At 36.6% G+C, this 24,336-nt stretch overlaps 1 protein-coding gene across 1 annotated transcript; it reads left to right on the forward strand.

Moving 5' to 3' along the window:
* Positions 1-22,321: 22,321 nt before the first annotated feature.
* On the forward strand, positions 22,322-23,856 carry LOC127085542 (DNA damage-repair/toleration protein DRT100). Its single transcript, XM_051026060.1, has one exon. It carries the CDS (start codon positions 22,365-22,367, stop codon positions 23,469-23,471), a length of 1,107 nt encoding a protein of 368 aa, XP_050882017.1. The 5' UTR covers positions 22,322-22,364; the 3' UTR covers positions 23,472-23,856.
* Positions 23,857-24,336: the final 480 nt, after the last annotated feature.

The raw sequence follows: 24,336 nt of genomic DNA on the forward strand, positions 1-24,336 counted from the left end.
CCACCATATTGTTATTCAAGTTCGATCCATTGTCAGTAATGATCTTACTTGGCACACCATAACGACATATAATGTGATTCTTGATAAACCTTACAACAACTTGCTTAGTTACATTTGCGTACGATGCCGTTTCAACCCATTTCGTGAAGTAGTCAATTGCCACTAAAATGAAATGATGTCCATTCGAAGCTTTGGGTTCAATCACCCCAATCATATCAATTCCCCACATGGAGAAGGGCCATGGGGAAGAGATAACATTCAATAGTGTCGGAGGAACATGAATCTTATCAGCATATATTTGACACTTGTGGCATTTCTTCACAAATTTGCAACAGTCAGATTCCATTGTCAGCCAATAGTAACCTGCTCGCAACATCTTCTTCGCCATTGCATGTCCATTGGAATGAGTACCAAAGGAACCTTCATGCACTTAGGTCATCAATAAGTATGCTTCGTGTCTATCCACGCATCCGAGCAAAACCATGTCGAAGTTTCTCTTGTACAGTAAATCACCATTCAAGTAGAAATTACCGGCTAATCTTCTCAAAGTCTTCTTATCTTTCAAGGATGCCCCAGGCGGGTAAATCTGACTTTGGAGGAAACATTTGATGTCATATTACCACGGCTTCTCGTCTTTGATCTCTTCAACAGCAAACACATGAGTTGGCCTATCAAGATGCATCATAGATAAATTGGAAACTTCATTCCAATATTTCACTACAATCATTGATGCCAACGTTGCAAGAGCATCTGTCATCCGGTTTTCATCTCGAGGGATATGATGAAACTCAGCCTTTGTAAAGAAAGTTGAAATCCTCCTCGCATAATCTCTATATGGTATCAAACCGGGTTGATTTATCTCCCATTCTCCTTTGATCTGATTCACAACCAAAGCCGAATCACCGAAGACATCCAAATATTTGATTCTGAGATTCATGGCCTCTTCAAGCCCCATAATGCAAGCTTCATATTCTACCATGTTGTTTTTAAACTTGAAAGTCAATATAGCTGTAAATGGTAGATGCGTGCCTTGAGGAGTAATAATCACTTCCCCAATGCCATTTCCATATTGATTAATAGCTCCATCAAATACCATGCCCTAATGGGAACCAGGGTCTGGCCCTTCTCCAAGCAATGGTTCATTACAATCCTTCATTTTCAAGTACAAAATCTCTTCATCAGGAAAATCATATTGCACTGACTGGTAATCTTCAATTGGTTGGTGAGCCAAATGGTCAGCCAAGATACTACCTTTGATTGCTTTCTGAGATCGGTATTCGATATCATACTCTGATAAAACCATCTGCCAACGGGCAATTCTCCCAATTAAAGCAGGCTTCTCAAATATATACTTGATTGAATCCATTTTGGATATCAACCAAGTGGTATGATTCAACATATACAGGCGCAGACGCTTAGCAGCCCAAGCCAATGCACAACAAGTCTTCTCAAGCATTGAATACCGAGTCTCATAGTCGGTGAACTTCTTACTGAGGTAGTAAATTCTGAATTCTTTCTTTCCAGTCTCGTCTTACTGACCAAGAACACAACCCATACTATCTTCTAGCAACGTCAAATAAATGATCAACGGTCTTCCTTCGACAGGTGGAGACAAAATAGAAGGTTCAAGCAAATATTCCTTGATACTATCGAATGCTTTCTGGCAATCTTCAGTCCAATCACAAGACTGATCTTTCTGATGAAGCTTGAATATAGGCGCACATGTGGCAGTCATGTGGGAAATGAATCTGGAAATATAATTCAAGCGGCCGAGAAAACCTCTGACTTACTTCTCAGTTTTGGGCGCATGTATCTCTTGTATTGCTTTGACCTTGGCAGGATCAACTTCAATACCCTTCTCGCTGACAATAAATCCCAACAACTTACCAGAATGAACACCAAAAGTACACTTATTAGGATTCAAGCGGAGTTTATACTTCCTCAAACGCTGGAATAACTTTAACAAATGCTTAATATGTTCCTCTTCATCAATTGATTTAGCAATCATGTCATCGACATATACTTCAATCTCTTTATGCATCATATCATGAAAAAGAGTGGTCATTGCTCTCTGGTAAGTCGCACCAGCATTCTTTAAACCGAAAGGCATCACTCTATAACAGAATGTTCCCCAGGGTGTAATGAATATGGTCTTCTCCATATCCTCGGGTGCCATCTTAATCTGATTATATCCAGAAAATCCATCCATAAACGAAAAGACTTTGAACTTAGCACTATTGTCTACCAACATATCAATGTGTGGAAGAGGGAAATCATCTTTCGGACTGGCTTTATTCAAATCTCTATAATCAACACACATGCGGACTTTTCCATCTTTCTTTGGTACAGGCACAATATTGGCCACCCATTGTGGATACTCAACTGTCACAAGGAAACCGACATCAATCTGCTTCTGAACTTCCTCTTTGATCTTCACAGCCATATCAGGATGTGTTCTTCTCAATTTCTGCTTGACCGACAGGCATTCTGGCTTCAACGGTAATCTATGCTCCACAATCTCAGAATCCAAACCAGGCATGTCTTGATAGAACCAAGCAAACACATCTGAATACGCTCGAAGAAGATCAATCAACCCCTTCTTAGCATCTGGACACAATCGAGACCCAATCTTGACTTCCTTCACATCATCTTCGGAACCCAAGTTGACTAGTTCAATCTGCTCTTCAAACGGCTGAATAACCTTTTCATCTTGCTCAAGAAGACGAGAGAATTTATCACTCACTTCTACATCACTTTCCTCCTCGGCCTCAAACACAGGGAATTCAAATTTTGGAGAAGGAGAAGGATCATTGTATTCAATGGGGTTAGGAACCAACCTGCATAATGATTTGATATTTTGATTTTAGAGAAGTGAAATTGTGACCAAATATTATGCAGATGGACAATTATATTGTTTATTTATATTTTTTGTGATTACCATTTTCAGAATAAAGTAAAAAGTAAAAATAAACATCAAAGATGTGGATGAATAGAATTAATTTTATTAATGATATATTTAAAATGCCCAAACAATGTTCACTTCTCCCTTAGGCATAGGAGAAGGATTTTAAAATATAAAAGCAATTACTTAGATCGATGCAAAATAACAGGAATATCAACAGCAGTCCAATTGTTGCATGTGTTTCCATGCGTCACAAAGTTGGTGCAACCTTCCTCTTCACTATCCTTTAGCATAGCAACTAAGTGTTGTTCATTGCCATGAATGAACCCTCCGCTATGGAAGTTGAGTTGCATATCTTCAGATCTAACGGTTGATGAACCCTTCTGGAACCCCAAACCAGTTCTTCCTTTGTTGTCGGAGACCTCTACCATGCGCCCCCACTGGTCAACAGTTCCTTCTTCAACAATCTTGTGAGCATCTTTCAGAGAGGACATAGGTGCCCCAACTCTCTTCTCAGCAGCAATAGACAAGGCTTGGAACAGATTTCCAACCTCATCCTCAGCTTCTACATACGAGAAATATGACAGATGGCTAACCAACAACGCCTTCTCTCCTTCAATAATTACTAGCTTGTCATTCTTGACAAATTTGAGCTTCTGATGAAGAGTGGAAGTAACAGCTCTTGCCTCATAAATCCATGGCCTTCCCAATAAACAGCTGTAGGCCGGGTGAATATCCATTACCTGGAAAGTAATCTGAAAATCACTCAGACCTATCATAACTGGAAGGTCCACTTCACCAATAACCGTTTTGCAAGAGCCATCAAAGGCTTTAACTATTACCCCACTATATCTCATGGGAGCTCATTGGTACGATAACTTTGACAAAGTTGACTTCGGAAGCACATTGAGTGACGAACCGGTGTCAACTAGCACATTTGACAAAGCATCTTCCTTGCAATTCATTGAAATATGCAAAGCCAGATTGTGATTTCTTCCCTCCTCAGGGAGTTCTTCATCGCAAAAGCTCAAATTATTGCATGAAGTGATGTTAGCCACAATGTGATCAAATTGATCCACAGTAACATCCTGCTCCACATATGCCTGTTCAAGAACTCTCTGGAGTGCTTCTCTGTGCGCTTCAGAATTCAAAAGCAGAGACAACACGGAAATCTTTGAGGGAGTCTGAAGCAACTGCTCAACCACATTAAATTCACTCCTCTTGATCAGTCGGAGTACCTCATCATCACCATTGGTTTTCAAGTTGTTGGATTCACCAGACTTATCTTTTGAACAACCAACCGGATTTACACTAGGCACCTCCACCTTCTTTCCAACAATTGTTTCCTCTTTATTCTTCGGGAACACCGGTCCAAAAACTCGACAACTGCGGGTCACCTTCATAACCTTGGCAATGCTCACTACTAAACTGGTCGTAGGTAACGGGACCTCTTGACCATTCTCTATCATCGTAGCATTTTATTGATACGGTACAGCCTTATCAGATGCATACGGGACTGGGCCCGCTAACTGTATTACCAACGGCGAAACTGATCTATTGTTGACGTTCTTGTTACTGCTGCTATCATACTGAATTATCAACCACTCTTGCTGCTTAAAAATGGGCACTATGACATTGACATCGTCATCTACATGACGGAATTGAACAATCTGAATCATGACTTCATCCATCAGACGCTGGATGTCCCTTTTCACCACATCGCACCCTCTTGGGTTCACACTACAGACAACACAACCATCATGGTCACTCACCAAATAGATATCTTTATGCATTTGCACCAAAGATCTTCGGATAAACCGGACATCAAAAACTTTGAATTCACTAGGACAACCGTCCACCAAATTCACAGAAGAATTCCCATGAGCGGGCAAAGGGTTAGCTTTCACATTGGGCGCCCAGTCTTCAAAAGACACCATGCCACTCTTCATAAGCTTTTGCACCTCATACTTCAACGGATAGCAGTTTTCAATATCATGCCCAGGTGCACCCTGATGAAAAGCACAGCGAAGCTCGGGTTTATACCACCAAGGAAGTGGTTCTGGGATCTGCGGTGGGTTCCTCGGTTGAATCAAGTTTTTGAGGACTAATGATGGATACAGTTCTGCATATGACATAGGAATCGGGCCGAAAGAGACCTTCTTCCTCTCGAAATTCTGTTGTTGATGATGATTGTTGGTATTGTTGTTGTTGTAGGTGTTCGCTCTTTGTTGCGGTTGTTGTTGTTGTTGACGTTGATTTTGTTGTTGTTGATGTTGTTGAATTGGTGTTGCTGGTTGATTTGAAAATACTGGAATAATGGAAGATACTTGATGATGATGATGTTGACAGGGTGGTGGATTTCTTCTTGCTTGAAGCCTCCTCTGCCTCCCACTGGAAATTGTGTTGGTTTCATTATCTTTCCTCTTACTAAAACTACTACCATACTTCTTACTGGTTGATGCCTCATCTTTTGACAAACGTCCTTCACGGACCCCTTCTTCAAGTCTCATCCCCATATTACCATCTCGGTAAAATCATTGGGGGCACTGGCAATCATGCGTTCATAATAAAATGAACTTAGGGTTTTCAGGAATATCTTTGTCATCTCTTTCTCCTCCAAAGGAGGAGTCATCTGGGCAGCCAACTCCCTCAATCGCTGCGCATATTCCTTGAATGTCTCCTTGTATTTCTGAGACATGGACCTCAGTTGGTCCCTATCTAGCGCCATATCCACATTATACTTGTACTGCTTCACGAAAGCCTCACCTAGATCATTGAAAGTGTGGATGCTTGCACTATCTAACCCCATATACCAACGGAGTGCATCACCTGTCAAGCTATCTTGGAAATAGTGAATCAACAATTGGTCATTATCTGTTTGGGTTGACATCTTGCGAGCATACATTACAAGATGACTGAGCGGACACGAGTTTCCCTTGTATTTTTCAAAGTCAGGCACTTTGAAATTCACTAGGATTTTGACATTGGGTACCAAGCACAGTTCAGCAACACTCTTCCCAAATAGATCTTTGCCTCTCAGCGTCTTCAATTCCTTGCGTAGCTCAAGAAATTTGTCCTTCACTTCGTCCATCTTCTCATAGACATCCGAGCCCTTAGACGACTCGGAATGATAAATGGTATCCTCTACGCGAGGCAAAGTGTGCACAATGGGAGGTGGCACAGACATGACCGGGCTAGATGCCGGCATGGAAGCAAATGTAGGAGCAAAATCTTCTGGCACAAAATTGGGCGGCATTCCCCACGGGAATCTGGCAGGCAGGTTTGGCGCGAAGTGGGTGGTGGCAACAGGCACGGTAGAGGTAACCACTTCAGAAATAACCGTCCTCGCGGGAGGAGTTGCAGGCGTTGGAGAAGCTTGGCTTTGAGCAGCAAGGACTGACTCCATCATGGCAGTCAGTCGGGCAATCTTCTCTTTTAAATCTCAGTTCTCTTGCTCAAGGTGCTCCATAATTCTTGGATGATTAGCTCTGGTGTTGTACTGGTGAGTCAGCTTGGCTAAAGCACAGAAGAACACCAATCAGAAACCTGGCAAAAACCTGCTTATGAAAATGATGCATGAAATGCAATGCTTGATTATTTTTATTTTCAAGGAACTTACTATATCATTTGTAAATATTTAAATGACAATTGCAACAATTTGATATGACCAAAAATTTCTTTTTATTTATATAAATTGGAAGGATTACACTGAGTACAATTTCAAAAACCAAAATAAAAAGATACAAGAGAAAAGGAGACTAGTCATCCTAAGGATCCCTAACAACAATGTCAGAAGATCTGGCTGAAGGCCATACTTCCTTCGAATGTGATGAATCTCGGTCTCAAAAGAAGCCTTCATCTGAGTCTTCTCGAGGACAAGCTGGTCAACAATCTTCTTCCAAGCAACGGAAGGCTGAGGCGTGCTAGAAGATGAAACCTCTGGCTCTCTCTGTCTCTTCGTCACTTGGTCTTCAAGTAGCTCAATCAGTGCATCTTTATCCTTAGACTCCAACTACAACTCTTCATGCTTCTTGCTCAAAGCACGAAAACGCTCTTCCCACATATCTTTCTCTTGCTTCATCTTGGCGAGCGCGTCTTCCAACTCCTCTACATCTTGGTTAGGGAGAGTTAATGGCTCAATCACAACCATAGACATAGGTCTTTCGCAAGGATAAGGCATCTTCAACTCCAAAGCTCTCTTCTTCACCCAAAGAGTGTAAGCTTCTAAAGCTACACAATTGCGCGGACCAAGTTCGGATCTTCCTTTCCTATTCACATTATGCCAAGCATGCACAATCTTTTGCTTCAAATGTTGGGTATCTTTAGCCTCTTGATAGAAAAAACCTTCTAACAAAGTGTTATTAGGCTTGTCTCTCAAGGGGAACCCAAGCTGACAACGAGCCAAAGCAGGGTTGTAGTTAATTCCTCCTTGTGTACCAATGAGAGGCACATTAGAGAATTCACCACAACTATCAATAATCTCCAAACTGCTTAAGGACGGATCATAACAAACTATATCATCATTAGTGAGAGACATAAGTCTCTGAGACCACCTTAGACATTGTTTGTTCTCCATAAAAGCAGGTGTCTGAGGCAAGTGCGAAATAAACCACTTGTACAAGAGAGGAGTACAACAGACAATTGTTCCACCACCTTTAGAATTCCTTAGATGCAAAGAGAAATACATATCACCCAACAAAGTAGGCACATGATTCCCAATCAAGAAAAGTCTAATGGCGTTAACATCAACAAAACCGTCAATGTTAGGGAACAAAGCTAACTCATAGATGAGCAACACAAAGATAGCTTCAAAAGCGTCCATACTACCAGCTTGAGAAAAAGTGGTAGCTTCCTTGATGAGGAAAACAGATGGCAACCCAAATAACCCTCCTTTCTTCACCCAATGAGCCTCTCTCTCAGACGTCTTCAAATGAAGAGCTTCAGGAATAATACTAGATCGGGGAATCTCCTCCAATCTACTAAAAGGCACTCTACTAGAAACAGGTATCCCCAAAAGATGAAAATACGCCTCCAATGTAGGCATAAGCTGAAAATCTGAGAAAGTGAAACAATGGTAGAGAGGATCATAGAACTGCACCAATACACTCAAGAGTCCTTCAACTACATCAGTAGACAAGATGGATAGAAGCTTCCCATGACGTTGTTTGAAGTACAAGGGATCTAATACAAAAGATGCTAGCTTCCTTAACTCTTTCAAGTCAGGACATTTGAAACTGTACTTCTTAGTGTTCCTTCGTCCACAATCCATGGTCTGAAAATATTTGCAAATGATACCTTAGTTCCTTGAAATTTTGTGTGATGAATGTTATGATGCGCATGAATGTTATGATGCGCATGAATGCATGAATGCAACAATCACAAATAAGGAATCACACACAAGGCAAACAAAGGTAAAGGGATGAATCAAGTCTTTGTCAAGATCAATCACCCATTTTGGTGGATTATGGTTTGCACCTTATCAACACCCAAGTTCCATTGATATTGACAAGACTTGATTGGATCAACCAAGAATCAAGGGTTTTGTTGCAAGTCACGAGCATGGAGTCTGGGTAAGAAACATCCCAAAGGAGTGAACTAAGGATAAAAACTTGTAGATCATGTTCTAAAAAGTTCCCAGAGTCTCAATTCCATCTATCGAATATTACAGGTTAAGATGACTGACTCATCGACCCATAATATTCTCAAGAGAAACTCGTCTGAGTGTAGTATCGCGTAACAACTGTTATCAAGTCTACACTTGAACAGTTTCCGCACTACGTCCTAAATAGGCCAAGATGGGTTAAATGTTCTACGGTACTCAACTTCTCGGACCCAATTAGAAATAGTAATGCCTAACCACAAATACTTGTGTGACATTTCCAAATATAAAGGAGTCTCCATTGAGCAGATGGATCTCAAGCCAATTTGTTAAGGACTACTCCACACAAGTCAAACATGATTATACCATTCTCCTATCTTAATTGCACTCAAGTTCGGGTTAGAACTTATCTCACCACTCAGAGATCACCAAGCACAACAAGCAGATTATATCACACATACATATATACAAACATCACATATATACAAATATGTTCATACAAAAAGTTGGCTAAACCCACTGGAGACTACTCCCCAACAGAGTCGCCACTTAATTTCTGTAGCGGGAAATTCATGATCATTAAGCTATTGACAAGCTAAAGATCAATTAACAAGAGTCGCCACCATGCTTTTATTGTTTCCAAGGGAAAAGGGAAAAGTACGAACAAAACCCAAATAGTAAGAAGTTTTCAAATAAAAACTAATAAAAATCAGAGATCATAGGTAAGGGGGTTGGTTACACAGAGGGAAGGTGTTAGCACCCAAAGTGTCCTAGGTACTCCTAGGGAGCCCTTTTTGTGTGCATATGTATTTTTGTACAAAGTGATGTTTACAAACAAATAGAATGGGGGGATGAGAAAAGAATTCATTAATTATATTTTTGTGTTTGACAAGACCTTCGATCTTGTGCCTACGTACCAACATAAAAATGAGGGATCAAAACTTCGTAGTTCGTGCTACAAAATTCAAAATGAGTGTGTTGATTTTAACAAAATTTAAGTTTGAAAGACACAAAGGCCTAAAATGGTTTGAATGAGTTAGTTCTTTTTGGCTTTTTGAAAGTTTAAGTCAGGCATGGTTAAGTTTATTCACAAGTTTGATTTAAGAAAATAAGTTTGAAAATGTAATGGCATAAGGCCAAAGTTTCCATCTTTTTTTGAAAGTGGTCAAAGTTTGGAGCAAAAATAGTTCACACAAAGAAGATTTTGAAAATGGAGGGAGATATTTTAAAATTAAAGAAATGAGGAGAAGATGAAGAGACTACCCTATGCACAAAATTTAAAAGTTTAGAGTTGAAAAGATCTGACCAAATGGGTAGCAATCCAATAGACAAAAATATCAATAGAAACCCAGAATTCCCTTGGACTTTTAGAATCAAGCAACACACAAATGCACAATTATATTATCTTGAAGAGAAAGGCATCAAATAAAGATGGCCTTATCCAAGCTTATCCACTTCATGATCTTCTTCAGAAATAACCCATGTAACAGATGAATTCCACAAGTCACAGGTTCAAAATAACAGCTTCACAATGATCATGTTGCAGATGAACTAAGAGAGATCTTCAAAGATGTATCAGATGAATTTCAAATTGCAAGCACTTGGTTCTTCAACAAGTTGGCATTGGCCAAGTCCTTTAGCTTAGGGAGGTTTCCTAGATTCTAAGTCCTTTGCTCAAGATCAAACCAACAGTCCACTCAAAGGTTTTTTTAGGGTTCTTGTTTTTATTATGTACATTAAATGGTCAAAGACCACACAAACAACAAAGCAACACAAACAAAATATATCACACAATATGGTCTAAATGGACAAAGTGAAAATTTCATTAACATAAACATTTAGAATGATATGTATAATGGCAAATGAAATAAAGTGCTAAAAATAAATTGCATTAACGTAAAAGCTTGAAATTAAAAGTTAATGGTTAGTAAGTTAGAAGTTAGTTTTGTTTTGCTTTTGATTTCAAGACATTCTTTGGAGAACACTCAACCCACTTGCCACAAGCATGGATCCTTGAGCCAAAACATCTTCCAAAGGAAGGAAAGAAGGCCAAGTTTTCATACAATACCATGGAAGAGAGGAGACTTACAATCTCACTAACTAGAATGCTTATGCCTTTTATGTCACAAATTTAGCGCTATGTTAAGCAATCGTAATTGGACTTATGTAGAAGTCACAACTATTTGAGGTCGGGCAATGGACTTTTGGTGTTAATGCATGTTGGAGACATAGTATTATGAACTATGCTCATTAAACATACCACACACAAAAATATGCAAAAGGTGTGGCCTAATCTCATCCATACTCATGTTAATCTTTCAATCAACTAGCATTAGAACTTTGAGATGTCATTGGCTAAATGGAAATGAATGAATGAAGAAGGGGAATTAGATGAAGAGAGAAGGGGATGAATGAGATCACAAATTGGTCAAAGGAGGACTTTTACCAAACTAATATCATTCATTCATTTTGGGAGATGGAATGTACATTCCATCAATCCCCTAAATCCAATGATATTAATTTGACCAAGTCAAATCAACCTTGACCAAGGCCCAACAACAAACAAACAAACTCAATTAAGTCAATACAAATGGTCAGCACAATTAAAATGACATTTATTCAATTAAAAATAATAAAATAATGCATTAAAATTAAATATATTTTGTCCAAATCCTAAAATCTCATCAAAACACCAAAGAAATGGCCATGAGATTTATCATAGGTCAAACAAGGTCAAAGGACCTTGGAGAAAAAATTTCATAATTTTTGGACACTTACAAATATTTTTAAATAATTAAAAACAAATGCAAAATCAATTAATTCATGAAAAATATTAATAATGATCCAAAAAATAATTTTAATTTAGAATATGAAAGAGAAAAATATTTGGAAATTTTTGGTGAAAGTCCCATATTTTTTGGATCAATATTGAATTTAATATGAATTATTGAAGAAAATGCAATTAAAACAAAATATCAAAAATTCAAAAATACGTGGACCATCAGATCTCCCTCATTAATTGAGGTGGCAGATTTGATGATCCAAAATGCGCGTTCCATGTGTTCCTGGTTCAACCGCACTGTACCATTGGTAATTATAAAGGATGGTTAAGATTAAAATGTGGCTTGAGGATCTTATGGTTCAGATGCAAGACACATCATCGCCGGAGCTAGAGCTCCGGTCATCTTCTCCGGTGAGCTTCACCGGACTGGTTATCATGAACCATCACCAACAAAAGAAACAGGGATATGATCTTAAAGAGAAAACATCACCGAGCTCGAATCTGACCTCCAATTGATCCAATTCCAAATATATTAAGAGATATGTGGAATTGAAAAATGAGGTACATGATCTGAGTTGCTTCGATTTGACCTCAAAGTAACTCAATCTTCTTGCCTATATTGGTAGGACTTCAGACAACCAAAGAATCAATGGAATTGAGCAATAAATTGAGAGAATTGAAGAGTTTAAAATTTCTGCAAATTACCTTCAATGGAGGTCTGAACTTGATGGATCTGGAGCTTACTTGCACTTGGACTCACTCTAATCACTTGCAGGAGAGGAATGGAAATGTTTAGAAGCAATGGATTCCTGGAGAATTGAATTCCAAAATAGTGGAGATTCAAGCTCAAATTCAAATGAATTTATCAGGTTTATCCTATGAGAGTGAAGGGTTTTCAATGGGGGATCAAAGCTGGTGCAATGTGTGTGTTAATTCTGAGCATAAGAGCCTCAATTTATAAATGAATCCATGTGATATTTGCACTCTCTCCACTTTCCAAAATTGGAAAATGATGATGGAATGGTGCATGGGAGAGCATAGTCCCATGGAATAATAGCTGAAAGTCCAAATTTGAAGTTCATATGCTTTGAAGCTTGATTGGATTGCAAGACACATGTGCATTGTTATTTGAAGTTGGATCCATGCCAAATGATATCAGCCTGTTAAAGCCATGCGCAACCTATGCGTTTCTCATCCAAAATGAATGAATTTGAGCTCTTTGGAAAGGTGAGATCAAGAGGAACAATTTTTATGTTGAACACTTTTTCATTTGGAGCTTGGAACTTGGAGAATTTTGAGGTGGAAGTTTGGAAAAATTTGACATATCAAAAATTTTCTAAGTGTCAAGCCATATGTCTCAATATTCCACCTTGCTTAACTTTTTATGGGAGCTTCAAATGAGAAACGTGTCTTCATCAAAGTTGTATATCTCTCAAAGACCTTAAAAATGGTCACCAATTTCATGTCATTTGAATTTTAAATGATAGAGTTATGAATTTTTGAAGTTTGGAAAAATCACTTGATCAATGGTATAGGTAAAAAATGAACTATAATGTAGCCTCATATCATATGCTCAAAAAAGTTGAATTGGATCCCACTCCAAACATCAAAGTTGAAGTAGACACATTTAATTTGATTGTGCAACTTGGAAATATTTCATCTCATAAAAATTGAGCAAGTTATGTCCTTGGGAAGTTGACTTTCAAATTAGGGTTTAGACAAAATGACCTATAATGGGTTTCAACATAGAAAATGATTTTCCAAGAAAAACTAGCTCTATGTATCAACATGAAAGTTGTTTATAATGTCATTTAGAGTAAGTTTTATCTTGGAATAATTTTCATATGATGAAAATTGTAGGAGATAGGATCTAGGGAGACCCAATTTTGATCAGATGAATTCATCTGGCCAACCACCATCAACCAACTTGCTAATTTCCAATTCTCTTGACTTTCATGGCTCATGGTAGATCATATATGAATAATATGATGAAATTTATAGTGTTCCTTGAGAAATTTGATCAATTGGTGAGATAGCTTGTTGGAGAAGTTACTCAAGATACCCAGTCAAACTAGGGTTTCCAAGGCAAATCACCCTCAAACTCTTGAAGCAAACTTGATCAATATAACATATAGTAATCATTGGGACTCATATATGATGCTCATAACCATTATTGAATTAATTCTTGGTTATTCTCTATGTTCATGAGGGTCTCAAACCCTAGATGTGATCTTGATGAATCAATGAGATCATGCCCTACCTACAAAAGAGTTAGATAGATGCAAAGACATATTTTTGGTATTTTGGTTAGCAAAAAATGATAATATACAAGTATGATATAATCACAAAGATGCTTGGTGATCTCTCCCAAAACAAACCCAATGAAGGAGGGGTAAGGAGGATGCCAAGATATGATCCCAATGCTAATGCTTATGATGAAATTGTATGAGGGATCTTAGGGTCAAAATTGGGGTCTTACACCTGCAAGTCAAGCAGATGGAAGATTCTATCTTTATATCTCAAAGTAAATATGCCAAGAATATTGTTAAGAAGTTTGGCATGGAGAATGCAAGCCACAAGAGGACACCTGCTCCTACTCATCTGAAAGTGTCTAAAGATGAAAATGGTGTCAGTGTGGATCAAAGCCTCTACAGAAGCATGATAGGAAGTCTGCTATATCTTACAGCAAGCAGACCTGACATTGCCTTCGCTGTAGGTGTTTGTGCTAGATATCAAGTTGAACCAAAGATGAGCCATATAAACCAAGTGAAAAGGATCCTGAAATATGTCAATGGAACTTGTGACTATGGGATGCTATACACTCATGGATCTGAATCTGTGCTGTCTGGATATTGTGATGTTGATTGGGTTGGAAGTGCTAATGATAGGAAAAGCACATCAGGAGGATGCTTCTTATTGGGGAACAATTTAATATCATGGTTTAGTAAGAAGCAAAATTGTGTTTCTCTGTCTACTGCTGAAGCTGAATATATAGCAGCTGGAAGTAGTTGTTCTCAATTGGTGTGGATGAAACAAATGCTTACTGAATACAATGTCACGCAAGATGTCATGACATTGTACCGTGACAACCTGAATGCTATAAACATCTCAAATAATTCTATTCAGCACAGCAGAACAAAACATATTGATATCCGTCACCATTTTATTAGAGAACTCGTGGAGGATAAGATTGTAGCCTTAGAGCATGTTGCTACTGAGATGCAGTTAGCTGATATTTTTACAAAGGCCTTGGATGCAAATCAGTTTGAAGTCCTGAGAGGAAAATTAGGGCTTTGCACTTATGAAGACTTGTAAAAATTAATATGGAGTGGGAAAACTAAGCAAATTAGTGTCTATGTGGCTAAAATAAAGTGCCCCCATTATGGTAAATCATCACCTAGTTTTGGAAATACCATCTATTACGTCTTTACACGCTACCTCCACAACCTCACTACCTACTCCAACTCTCCCATCTTCCTGCTCCTTCCACATACACCTCTGCTAGGGCAACTGCATTTTTTCCACAAAAACTCCAAAATGTCACAACATCAAAATACTTCTGCTTCAAAAAATACTAAGTCTACTCAAAAGGTTAGCGCTCCTTCCATGGATATTCCCGATGATGAGATTCTGGATGTAGTTCCTCTATCAGTTATTCCCTGCGAGGCCCTTGATTTGAACCATCCCATGGATGCCTCAGCTTCTGCATGCCCCAATCAAGGTAACATCTCTAGTATCCCTTCTGGCTCAACTCCTGCCACTAATTCTAAGGAAGATATACACCACACTGATCGTGTTATAAGAAACCTATTCACTAGAATCCTTAATGAAGGACATTCTATGAAGGGAGTCTTTACTCCCCTGTCTAAAATGTACCCTTCTCCTGAGGTTGAACAACATAGTGAGAAGGATGACGATTCGTCCAGTTCTGAGAAGGACATAGTTGCTGAAGGGTTGTGCTCTCTAGGGCAAACTATGTTTGATAAAGGAAAATATGTGGCATCTAAAACTGCCAATGCTTCCCACTCTAAGAAGCATGATGATGCAAACGATATGATTGACCTAGAGGATGATAGGTCTGATGATCAAGAGGATATCTTACTTTATCATTTAAAGCCAAGTGTGGCTAAATGCATGAAGACTCGAAAAGGAAGATTTGTGGATGAACTTATGTCAGCTAGAAAAGCTAAGAAGACTGTTGGTATTGGGCCCTCCAAATCTTGGAGCAAGGTTGAAGTAAAGAAGAGGAAGGTTAGAGAAGATTCTGAGTCTGAAAAGGATGTTGAGGAAGATGTCCCTGACATCTCTCCTATGAAGAAAAACATTGTGAGGAAGTCTCCTGTTAAAGTTGTTGTTGTGCATTTGGATAACATCTCTTTCCATCTTGAGGATGAAGCTGCCAAGTGGAAATTTGTGATTCAAAGAAGGGCAGCTGTGGAAAGGGAGTTGGGAAAAGATGTTGCTGAAGTCAAGGAGGTCATGGACCTGATAAAGGTTGCTGGGTTGTTGAAGACTGTGACTGGGTTCTCTTAATGCTATGAGGGTTTAATTAAGGAATTCATTGTCAACATTCCTGAGGATATTGCTGATAAGAACAACAAGGAATTTTGCAAGGTGTTTGTAAGGGGTAAGTGTATCACATTCTCTCCCGCTGTTATTAATAATTTTTGGGAAGAAAAATTTAGGGTGCAGGTGAATTAGAAGCTACAGACAATGAGGTCTGTAGAGAGATTACAGCTAGGCAGGTGAAAGGTTGGCCTATTAAAAAGCATCTTCCTGCTGGGAAGTTGACTGTCAAGTATGCTATATTGCATAAAATAGGATCTGAAATTGGGTGCCTACCAACCATATTTCCACCATTGCTAATACCCTTGGAAGGTTTATTTTTACTGTTGGAACCAAAGTGAATTTTGACTATGGTAGATTTATGTTTGAACAAATCATCAAGCATGCATCTACTAATGCAGTTAAGCTGCCTATTGCCTTTCCCTCTATGATTTGTGGGATTATCCTGAATCAACACCCTGGTATTCTGCGTTCTAATGACTTACCTAGTAGAAGAAAACCTGTTATGTCTGTGCACTATAAACTGTTTGAAGGAAGTCATATCGAAGATATTGTCATGACATCTACCATGAAAAAGCCAGCCTCAAAAGTTGGAATAATTGTTGAGCTTAAGGAGACTTGTAAAGAGCTGGGTGAAGGGATAAGGGTAGCAACAACTAGGAAACAATCGTTGGAAGCCTTGATTGCATGCTTGGAGCAAGTTGAAGGTGAAAATATTGAACATGCTAAGGAAGCTGAACCCTACACCTCTAGTGAGAGGTCTGCAAACAATGATGAGACAAGTGGAAATTCTGTTTTTGGTGTTGATGAAGCTGCAAGCTCAAGCTCTACTGATTAGCTCCTTTGACTTTGGTCCCTATTGACTTGATGGTTTTTGTTGCTGTTTTGATGGATTTACTTGTCTTTGGGTATTACTTTGTTGATCTGTTTCTCAGCTTGCTTATAGCTGATTATGTACTTGGTTTTGTAACCCTTTAACTTTTGACATTTTGTTTCATGACTAAATAGACATTTATTTTGTCTCTTTGGTCTCTTTTGGATAAAAAAGAGGAGAAGTAGCTATAACTATAGATGGTGTTTGTCTGATACAAAGAGGGAGAACTGTCTGGTGTGTAGTTGTTTGGCACAGGGGGAGAAATCTCTGTGTTCTATCTGTGTGAAGCAAGTTGTTGCTAAAGGGGGAGGTGGTGTGTTCTGAGCACAAGCACATGTGTGTTTACTAGTTGCTTTTTCTGCTAGTAATGTGTGTATGTTTACTTCTGCTGCTGAACTGATACTTTGATTGATTTCTTGTGAACGTATGATCTGATGTATGTTTTAGCCAAAATTTGCCAAAGGGGGAGTTTGTTGGTTCTTTATGTTGGCACCAATTTTGGTAAAACTTAGTGTTATCACAAGATGTCACGCGTGTTGTCTTGACATGTGATATCAGCTTCATGCAGGATGTTTAAATATGGGTGTGCAGGATTTAGTCAAGATGTCAGACCCGATGTTAAGACATGTGAACACAAAACATTCAATCTGAATGTTATGTGTTTTGCTGCTGCGTTTTTCATGCAAATCTTTGTGTGCTTATGTGGAGATTGCATACGCTATTCAAGGAGTAATTCTATTTAAAACCAGAATGTTCTTTTTTACAAAAGGAATGATTAGTTGCTGTTTCTAGGAGATACACAAATAAAATAGAATTAGGGTTTCATGTTGCCCAGGCCTATTCAAAAAGCTTCTATTAAAGGCCATGTAAAACATGTTTTAGATACACAAGATACAAACGATAAAGTGAGAGAGTTTTAGGGTTTTAGCCTTGTGTGAACTTGTGTATTTTGAGTCATTCATTCATCTTGTTGATGTATGAATTGGACTGAGTTTTGTGTTATAATTTGTCCATTCTAAGCTTTGAAGTACGAGTGTTTGTTTGCTTGATTAAAGCTTTTAAGCAAGATCAAGTATGTGTCTTTGAAGTGTATCTTCTTTCTTTTTGTATTTGTTCTTATATCACTGCTGTGATTAAGGGGGAGTGAGTAGGGTCTCATATCTAAGAGTTCTTAGATAGAAGTCACACGGGTAGAGATTAGGTGAAAAGACTGTAACTTGAAGTTGTTTACTGAGAGTCTTTGAACTAATTCTGTTTAGTGGATTTCCTTCCTGGCTTGGTAGCCCCCAGACGTAGGTGAGTTTGCACCGAACTGGGTTAACAATTGCTTGTGTCGCTTGTTCAACTATTTCTCTGTTTTTATCCGGTTTATATTTCACTTGTTGTTCAGATATTAGTATCGTGACATTACCTTCGACATCTCATATCTGATACCAGAATTCCATAATATCATGTAACAACTTAGAAATAATACAAACTATTAAGACCACATTGCACAGCCATTTCAAGATCAAGGACTTAAGGACTCTCAAGTACTTTTTAGGCATTGAGTTAGCCAGATCCTGTATAGGAATTAACCTATGCCAAAGGAAATACTATTGGATATTCTTTGTAACACATGCCTCAATGGCTACAAACCTGCAACCACACTAATGGTTTGAGATACTCGATTGAAGAAGAATGAAGACATTCATATACCAGACCCAACACCATACAGAAGAATTGTTGACTAACTCATCTACCTTCCCAACACTCTACCATAAATTTCCTATGATATCCAACAATTGAGTCAACACATGAGAAAATGAACTTCTCTCCACTATGCAATTGCCATTTGAGTACCGTGATTCTGCAAGCGTTCACTTGCTCAAGGTTTATTTTTACATTCCTCTTCTCCCCTAGATTTAAAGGTGTTCTCTGATTCTGGCTGAGCCACGTGCCTGGACACAAGCAGGTCTATCAGTGGCTTTTGCATTTATCTAGGCAATTCTTTGATTTCATGAAAATTAAAGAAATAACATATTATTTCATGCAACTCAATTGAAGCATAATACATAAACATGACTTCTATTATTTCTAAGCTTCAATGGTTTACACATATCATAAAAAAATATTCAAATTTCCCTCATTTAACCAATCCCACTTTATTATGATAACTCCTAAGCTAAACACATTGTAAGCAACTATTCTTTCCATGAGCACACCAAACATATTAACTTGAATTGTCACTTAGTTTTAGTTTGTGAAAAATAACATGATCTCTTTCATCTTTTTGTTTATCTCCTAATCACAATAAATGATTGATATATTCACTAAATCCTACAACCCTTTAACAACAATTTACTTCACTTTAAAGTGTATATTTTAGACTCCCCAGCTTGTGTATTAGACATTAATGAGTCGATTATTGAGTTTGTTATATTTGTTACAATTTTGTTAAGTTAGTTAAACACATAGATCAAACATAAATACTACCTCAATCTTCTTATACCATTTGATTAACTTTGCTTTAATAGAATGAGTTTTTGTTATATGTATCTTTTTGTGCGTATTTAATATTACAATTGTAATATATAATTCGTAAAATATCTGTGCTCCGACACGGGTAAATAGGTTAAGTCCGTCGTCCAACCCACAATTTCATTGTTAAAATCGACCCGTTCATTAATGAGTTGGGTTAGATTGGATTCGCGGGTTGTTTTTCAAATAAAAAAATATATTTTTTATGATTTTTTTTGTCGATTTTAAAAAAAATATAACACAACTCAATACAATCATACTTATTTATAACACTCAAATTCAATGAATTACATCATATAATATTTAATAAAATTCATCAACTCGACATAACACTTTATAATAGTATAAAATTCAACAAGACATGTTATTTCCATAAAATACATAAGTTGGAAATGATACAAAAGAAAATAAGAAAGAATATTTAATCTTAAAATTATGTAAACTCATTGGTCTAATAGTATTATTGGTGGATAATAATTTTTTTAAAGAAAAATTATGGTTATTAGTGAGATTTAACTTTATATTTTTATTTAAAATAATAATAAAAATAATAAGAAATTACTAAAGATAAATCCAAAAGATTGGGTCAACGGGTCCGCGAGTTGCTAACTCAAACCCGATACCCGAACCAAAAATATACGGGTTATTATGGGTTGAGTTGAGTATACCCATAAATGAATGAGTTCAAATAATTTATGGGTTGGGTTGGTTTGGGTCAGCGGGTTTGTGGATCGACCCGTACCCATGAACACTCCTACGAATAAACTTATTTGATATAATATAAAATCTATTAAAAAAACATATATTAATTTGAAATGCGTTACTTAATTGTAAAATAATCAATTATCAAAAAATCAATTGTATTAGAAAATCATATAAAAAGAAAAGAAAAAAGGGGTCAATGAGATGGAAAAAGAAAAAAAAGTTGATATTTAAAAATAAATATTTTTCCTCTCAAATAAAGGTCATTGTTGACTAAAATAAATTAGATATTTTGTAAATAGTGACACGTAAAATTAAAAGTTTTATTATAATATTATTTGTTAATTTTGTGTATAACATCTATTAATATTTAAGAAAGTTATCAAACAATTCTAAAAAATATGTTTCAATGTTATCCCAAAATGAATGATCTATTTCAATTTTTAATATATTTTTTTCAATTCTATTTTCAAATTAATATCATTTTCATCATTCTCAATACTTGACAAGAACACATTAGTAAAAACATCTTTCTTTCTCTTTCATTTATTCATTTTTTTTTTAATCTGTGTAAAATTGTCAATTGAATAACTCATTATTGGACTAATGAAATACAAAATTAATATAGTTTAATGACATAATTAAGAGTCAATGGATCAGAAGTTAGAAAGTTAATTGAGGGTATTTCTTGACCTTTAAAGTATAACCAATGACATAAAATATAATGAATGTGATAAATAAAAGGTTGCAAAATAAAGAATCAACAATTAACTCTAATAAAATGGTTATATGCAAATTACATCTACAATCAAATTATTTGACTTTTTTTTGTTATTATGGATTTTTTTATATTTTAAAATAACTATTATTTTTAAATTAAATATCAAAATAACAATCTTTTTAAATTATTTACTAAACTAATTGATTTTTTTATAAAAAATTACACGACCAAAACAATAGTTCAGACAAATGACGCATGCATTATAGTTTTGCACTAAGGCGCCAATCCTAATGGTGCTTGCATGTACCTGTCGTCATTGCATGTGACGCATTCATACATCCCTGCATGATTCTCTATTCAAGGAGGCACCATGTTGACCGACGATACTTTAAAAAAAATAATATGCGCATATCCAGTGGCGCATGCACCAAGTGGGTGCATGCATGCATGGATGCATGCATGCATCACATGCAGTGATGATAGGTGCATGCATGTGTCAGCAGGATTGGCGCCTTAGTACAAAAATACAATGCATGTGCCATTTGTTTTGATTATTATTCTTATCGTATAATTTTTTTATTTAAAAAATAATTAATTTGAAAAAATAATATTTTGATATTTAATTTGAAAATTATAGTTATTTTAAAAAAAAATCAATAAATCTTACTTGAAAATATAATAGTATAATTCTATTAATTTAATGAGTTGGTCAAGTATTTTATGGCAAAGGTGATGATAAGGATCTATCATTCATGAAATGCACCTCTATTCATGGTTGAAAATATCTCCTTTTATTATATATTTTGTAATGAGTTCAAATACCCTTATATTCGCTTTTCAATGATATCTTACTTTTAACATTATGTGACAATCAATTCTATTTTTGATAAACTGAACATTTCAAAATAAATTTTACACTTTTTGTCTCCATGTTAGTGAATGCTTTTTTTTTTTTTTTTTTTAAATTTTAAAAGTAAGATATCATTCTAAAGAGAATATAAAGGATACTCGATCCATTACAAAAATATATAATAATAGGAGATATTTTCAATCAACACCAAATTAATCTAAGAATTTGAAAGATTCATGCTAAAGGCTTTGAAGTAAATAACTTTTCCAAAGCAAGACCATCTTCGAGCAAAAATATTTACCATTCGAAGATAAATTATTTATTTTTTTCGTCTCAAAATAAATGATACAGTTGTTTATATAAATAAAAAAATAAAAATAAAAGTGAGAATAATATTTTTATTAAAATATATTTATTATATATTAAGAATGATAAAAATAGTATTAATATATTAAAAATTAAAATAAATTATTGATTTTATGACATTATTTTATTTTAAATAATAAACTATTGATTTTATGACATAATTTTATGACATTATTAAAAATGTTACTGAATGCTTTGGTGTACAAAATATATTCAATACCACAGAATATTTATATACACGTGAATTTGATAATAGGGACAAATTGGACATTTAATCAATTTCATATTATGAAAAATGGCTGGCCCATCATGTCAAGCACCGGCAACATCACATGGTTAATTGCAGTAAAACACAGAGCTACTACACATAGTGGCACAGTGTAATAATAGTTCCACGCAAGGGGTAGTTTCGTCACTCAACACATATATATAACCATGCAAACTACAAACACTGAACCAATAAACAACACTCTCTAAACCCCATGGCTTCTTCATGCATAATCACCGTAACCGTTTTCATCGCTACCGTCATAATTGCCGTGAACGGTTGTTCTCCGTCAGACAGGACAGCACTGTTATCCTTCAAAGCGGCACTCAAGGAGCCTTACCACGGCATCTTCAACTCATGGTCCGGCGAAAATTGTTGCGTCAACTGGTACGGCGTTAGCTGCGACTCCACCACCGGCCGTGTCACTGACATCAACCTCCGCGGCGAGTCAGAGGATCCAATGTTCGTGAAATCCGGCCGTTCAGGCTACATGACAGGGAATATCTCACCTGAGATCTGCAAGATCGATCGTCTCACTACTCTCGTTGTCGCCGACTGGAAAGCCATCACCGGAGAGATTCCTCAGTGTGTCACTTCTCTCTCTAACCTTCGAATCCTTGACGTGATTGGAAACAAACTCACCGGAAAAATTCCTTCCAACATCGGAAACTTACAACGCCTTACTGTTCTTAACCTCGCCGATAACTCATTCTCCGGCGAGATTCCGTCCTCGATCGTCGACCTTGCTTCTCTGAAACACCTCGACTTAAGCAACAACGCTCTCACCGGTTCAGTTCCCGCTAATTTTGGAAAACTCCAAATGCTAAGCCGCGCGTTGATGAACCGGAACCAACTCACCGGTTCAATTCCGGTTTCGATTTCAAAAATTTACCGGCTCGCTGATTTGGATTTGTCAATGAACCGGTTAACCGGTTCAGTTCCTTCTGAACTCGGCAAAATGCCGGTTCTTTCAACTTTAAATCTGGATAGTAACTTACTCTCGGGTCAAATACCTTCTAGCTTGTTAAGTAACTCGGGTTTGGGTATAGTGAATCTAAGTCATAACGGGTTTTCGGGTACCATACCCGATGTTTTTTGCCCGAAATCGTATTTCATGGTTTTGGATATGTCTTTTAACAATTTGAACGGGCGGGTACCCGGTTCGTTATCATCGTCGAAATATATCGGGCATTTGGATCTTAGCCATAACCATTTGTGTGGACCTATACCATTGGGTTTAGGTTCAACTTTTGATCATCTTGAAGCGTCGTCGTTTAATAACAATGACTGTTTGTGTGGAAACCCTTTGAAGACTTGTTAATAATGTGGGTTAAACGGTGACCCGAAATAAGTGAATTACCCTATTCGTAATGATATACTACAACTCTAGAAGCTATTATGAAGTAATGAAGATAAAGTGTGAATTTTTTTTATATGTAAAAGTTTTTGCTTTATGAAGTAATGTAATATGATATATTGTAGTGGTAAAGTTGAAATGGAAAAATATAAGTTTGTTGAAAGGAGCTTATGCATTTGAATTTGAATGCTAGTGCATAGGCTAAATTGAATCTACATGAATGTTTCTTTTATGCATGTGAGCTTTCTATCCCAATGTAATAAAAGATTTGGATAGTGATCCCACTATTACTCTACCACATCAATTCTAATTGTTTGATATATAAATATATTATCACTTCATGGTTTAATATTTTTACTCTATACCGTATTCTTTTGAATGTTTTTAATCTATACTAAACATACTTGTAGGGTGATTATGATGTGAGATTTTTAACATGCTCTAGATAGTGTAATCTTAATAGTGTCTTTTCAAATGAGACTTTGATATTATGATATTATATTTACAAATGTGATTGGACTCATCTTAATAGTGTCTTTTTAAATGAAACTCTGATATTATGATATTAAGTTAAGAAATGTGGCCTCAAAGTTACATTTGTGACATATGTTAAGAAATTGTCATATTGATTAATATATATTAATATATGAGTGTCATCACTTATATCTTTCTTAAAGAAATATCTTTATCTAATATAAAATTTCTTGCTTGCACTAAATACTCCAACAGCTTTAAATGCGCACATTCTATGTTTAGATACAATTTCCACCATTGAATGAGGGGACCAGTATATATACAATATCTTTTTGAGTCAATTTCTCACAAACAC

The sequence above is a fragment of the Lathyrus oleraceus genome, chromosome 5 (genome assembly GCF_024323335.1).
Source record: "Lathyrus oleraceus cultivar Zhongwan6 chromosome 5, CAAS_Psat_ZW6_1.0, whole genome shotgun sequence".
Classification (NCBI taxonomy): Eukaryota; Viridiplantae; Streptophyta; class Magnoliopsida; order Fabales; family Fabaceae; genus Lathyrus; species Lathyrus oleraceus.

What these genes read in the sequence shown, in the direction of transcription:
- LOC127085542 (XM_051026060.1), top strand. Translation starts at nt 22,365, where the DNA reads ATGGCTTCTTCATGCATAATCACCGTAACCGTTTTCATCGCTACCGTC.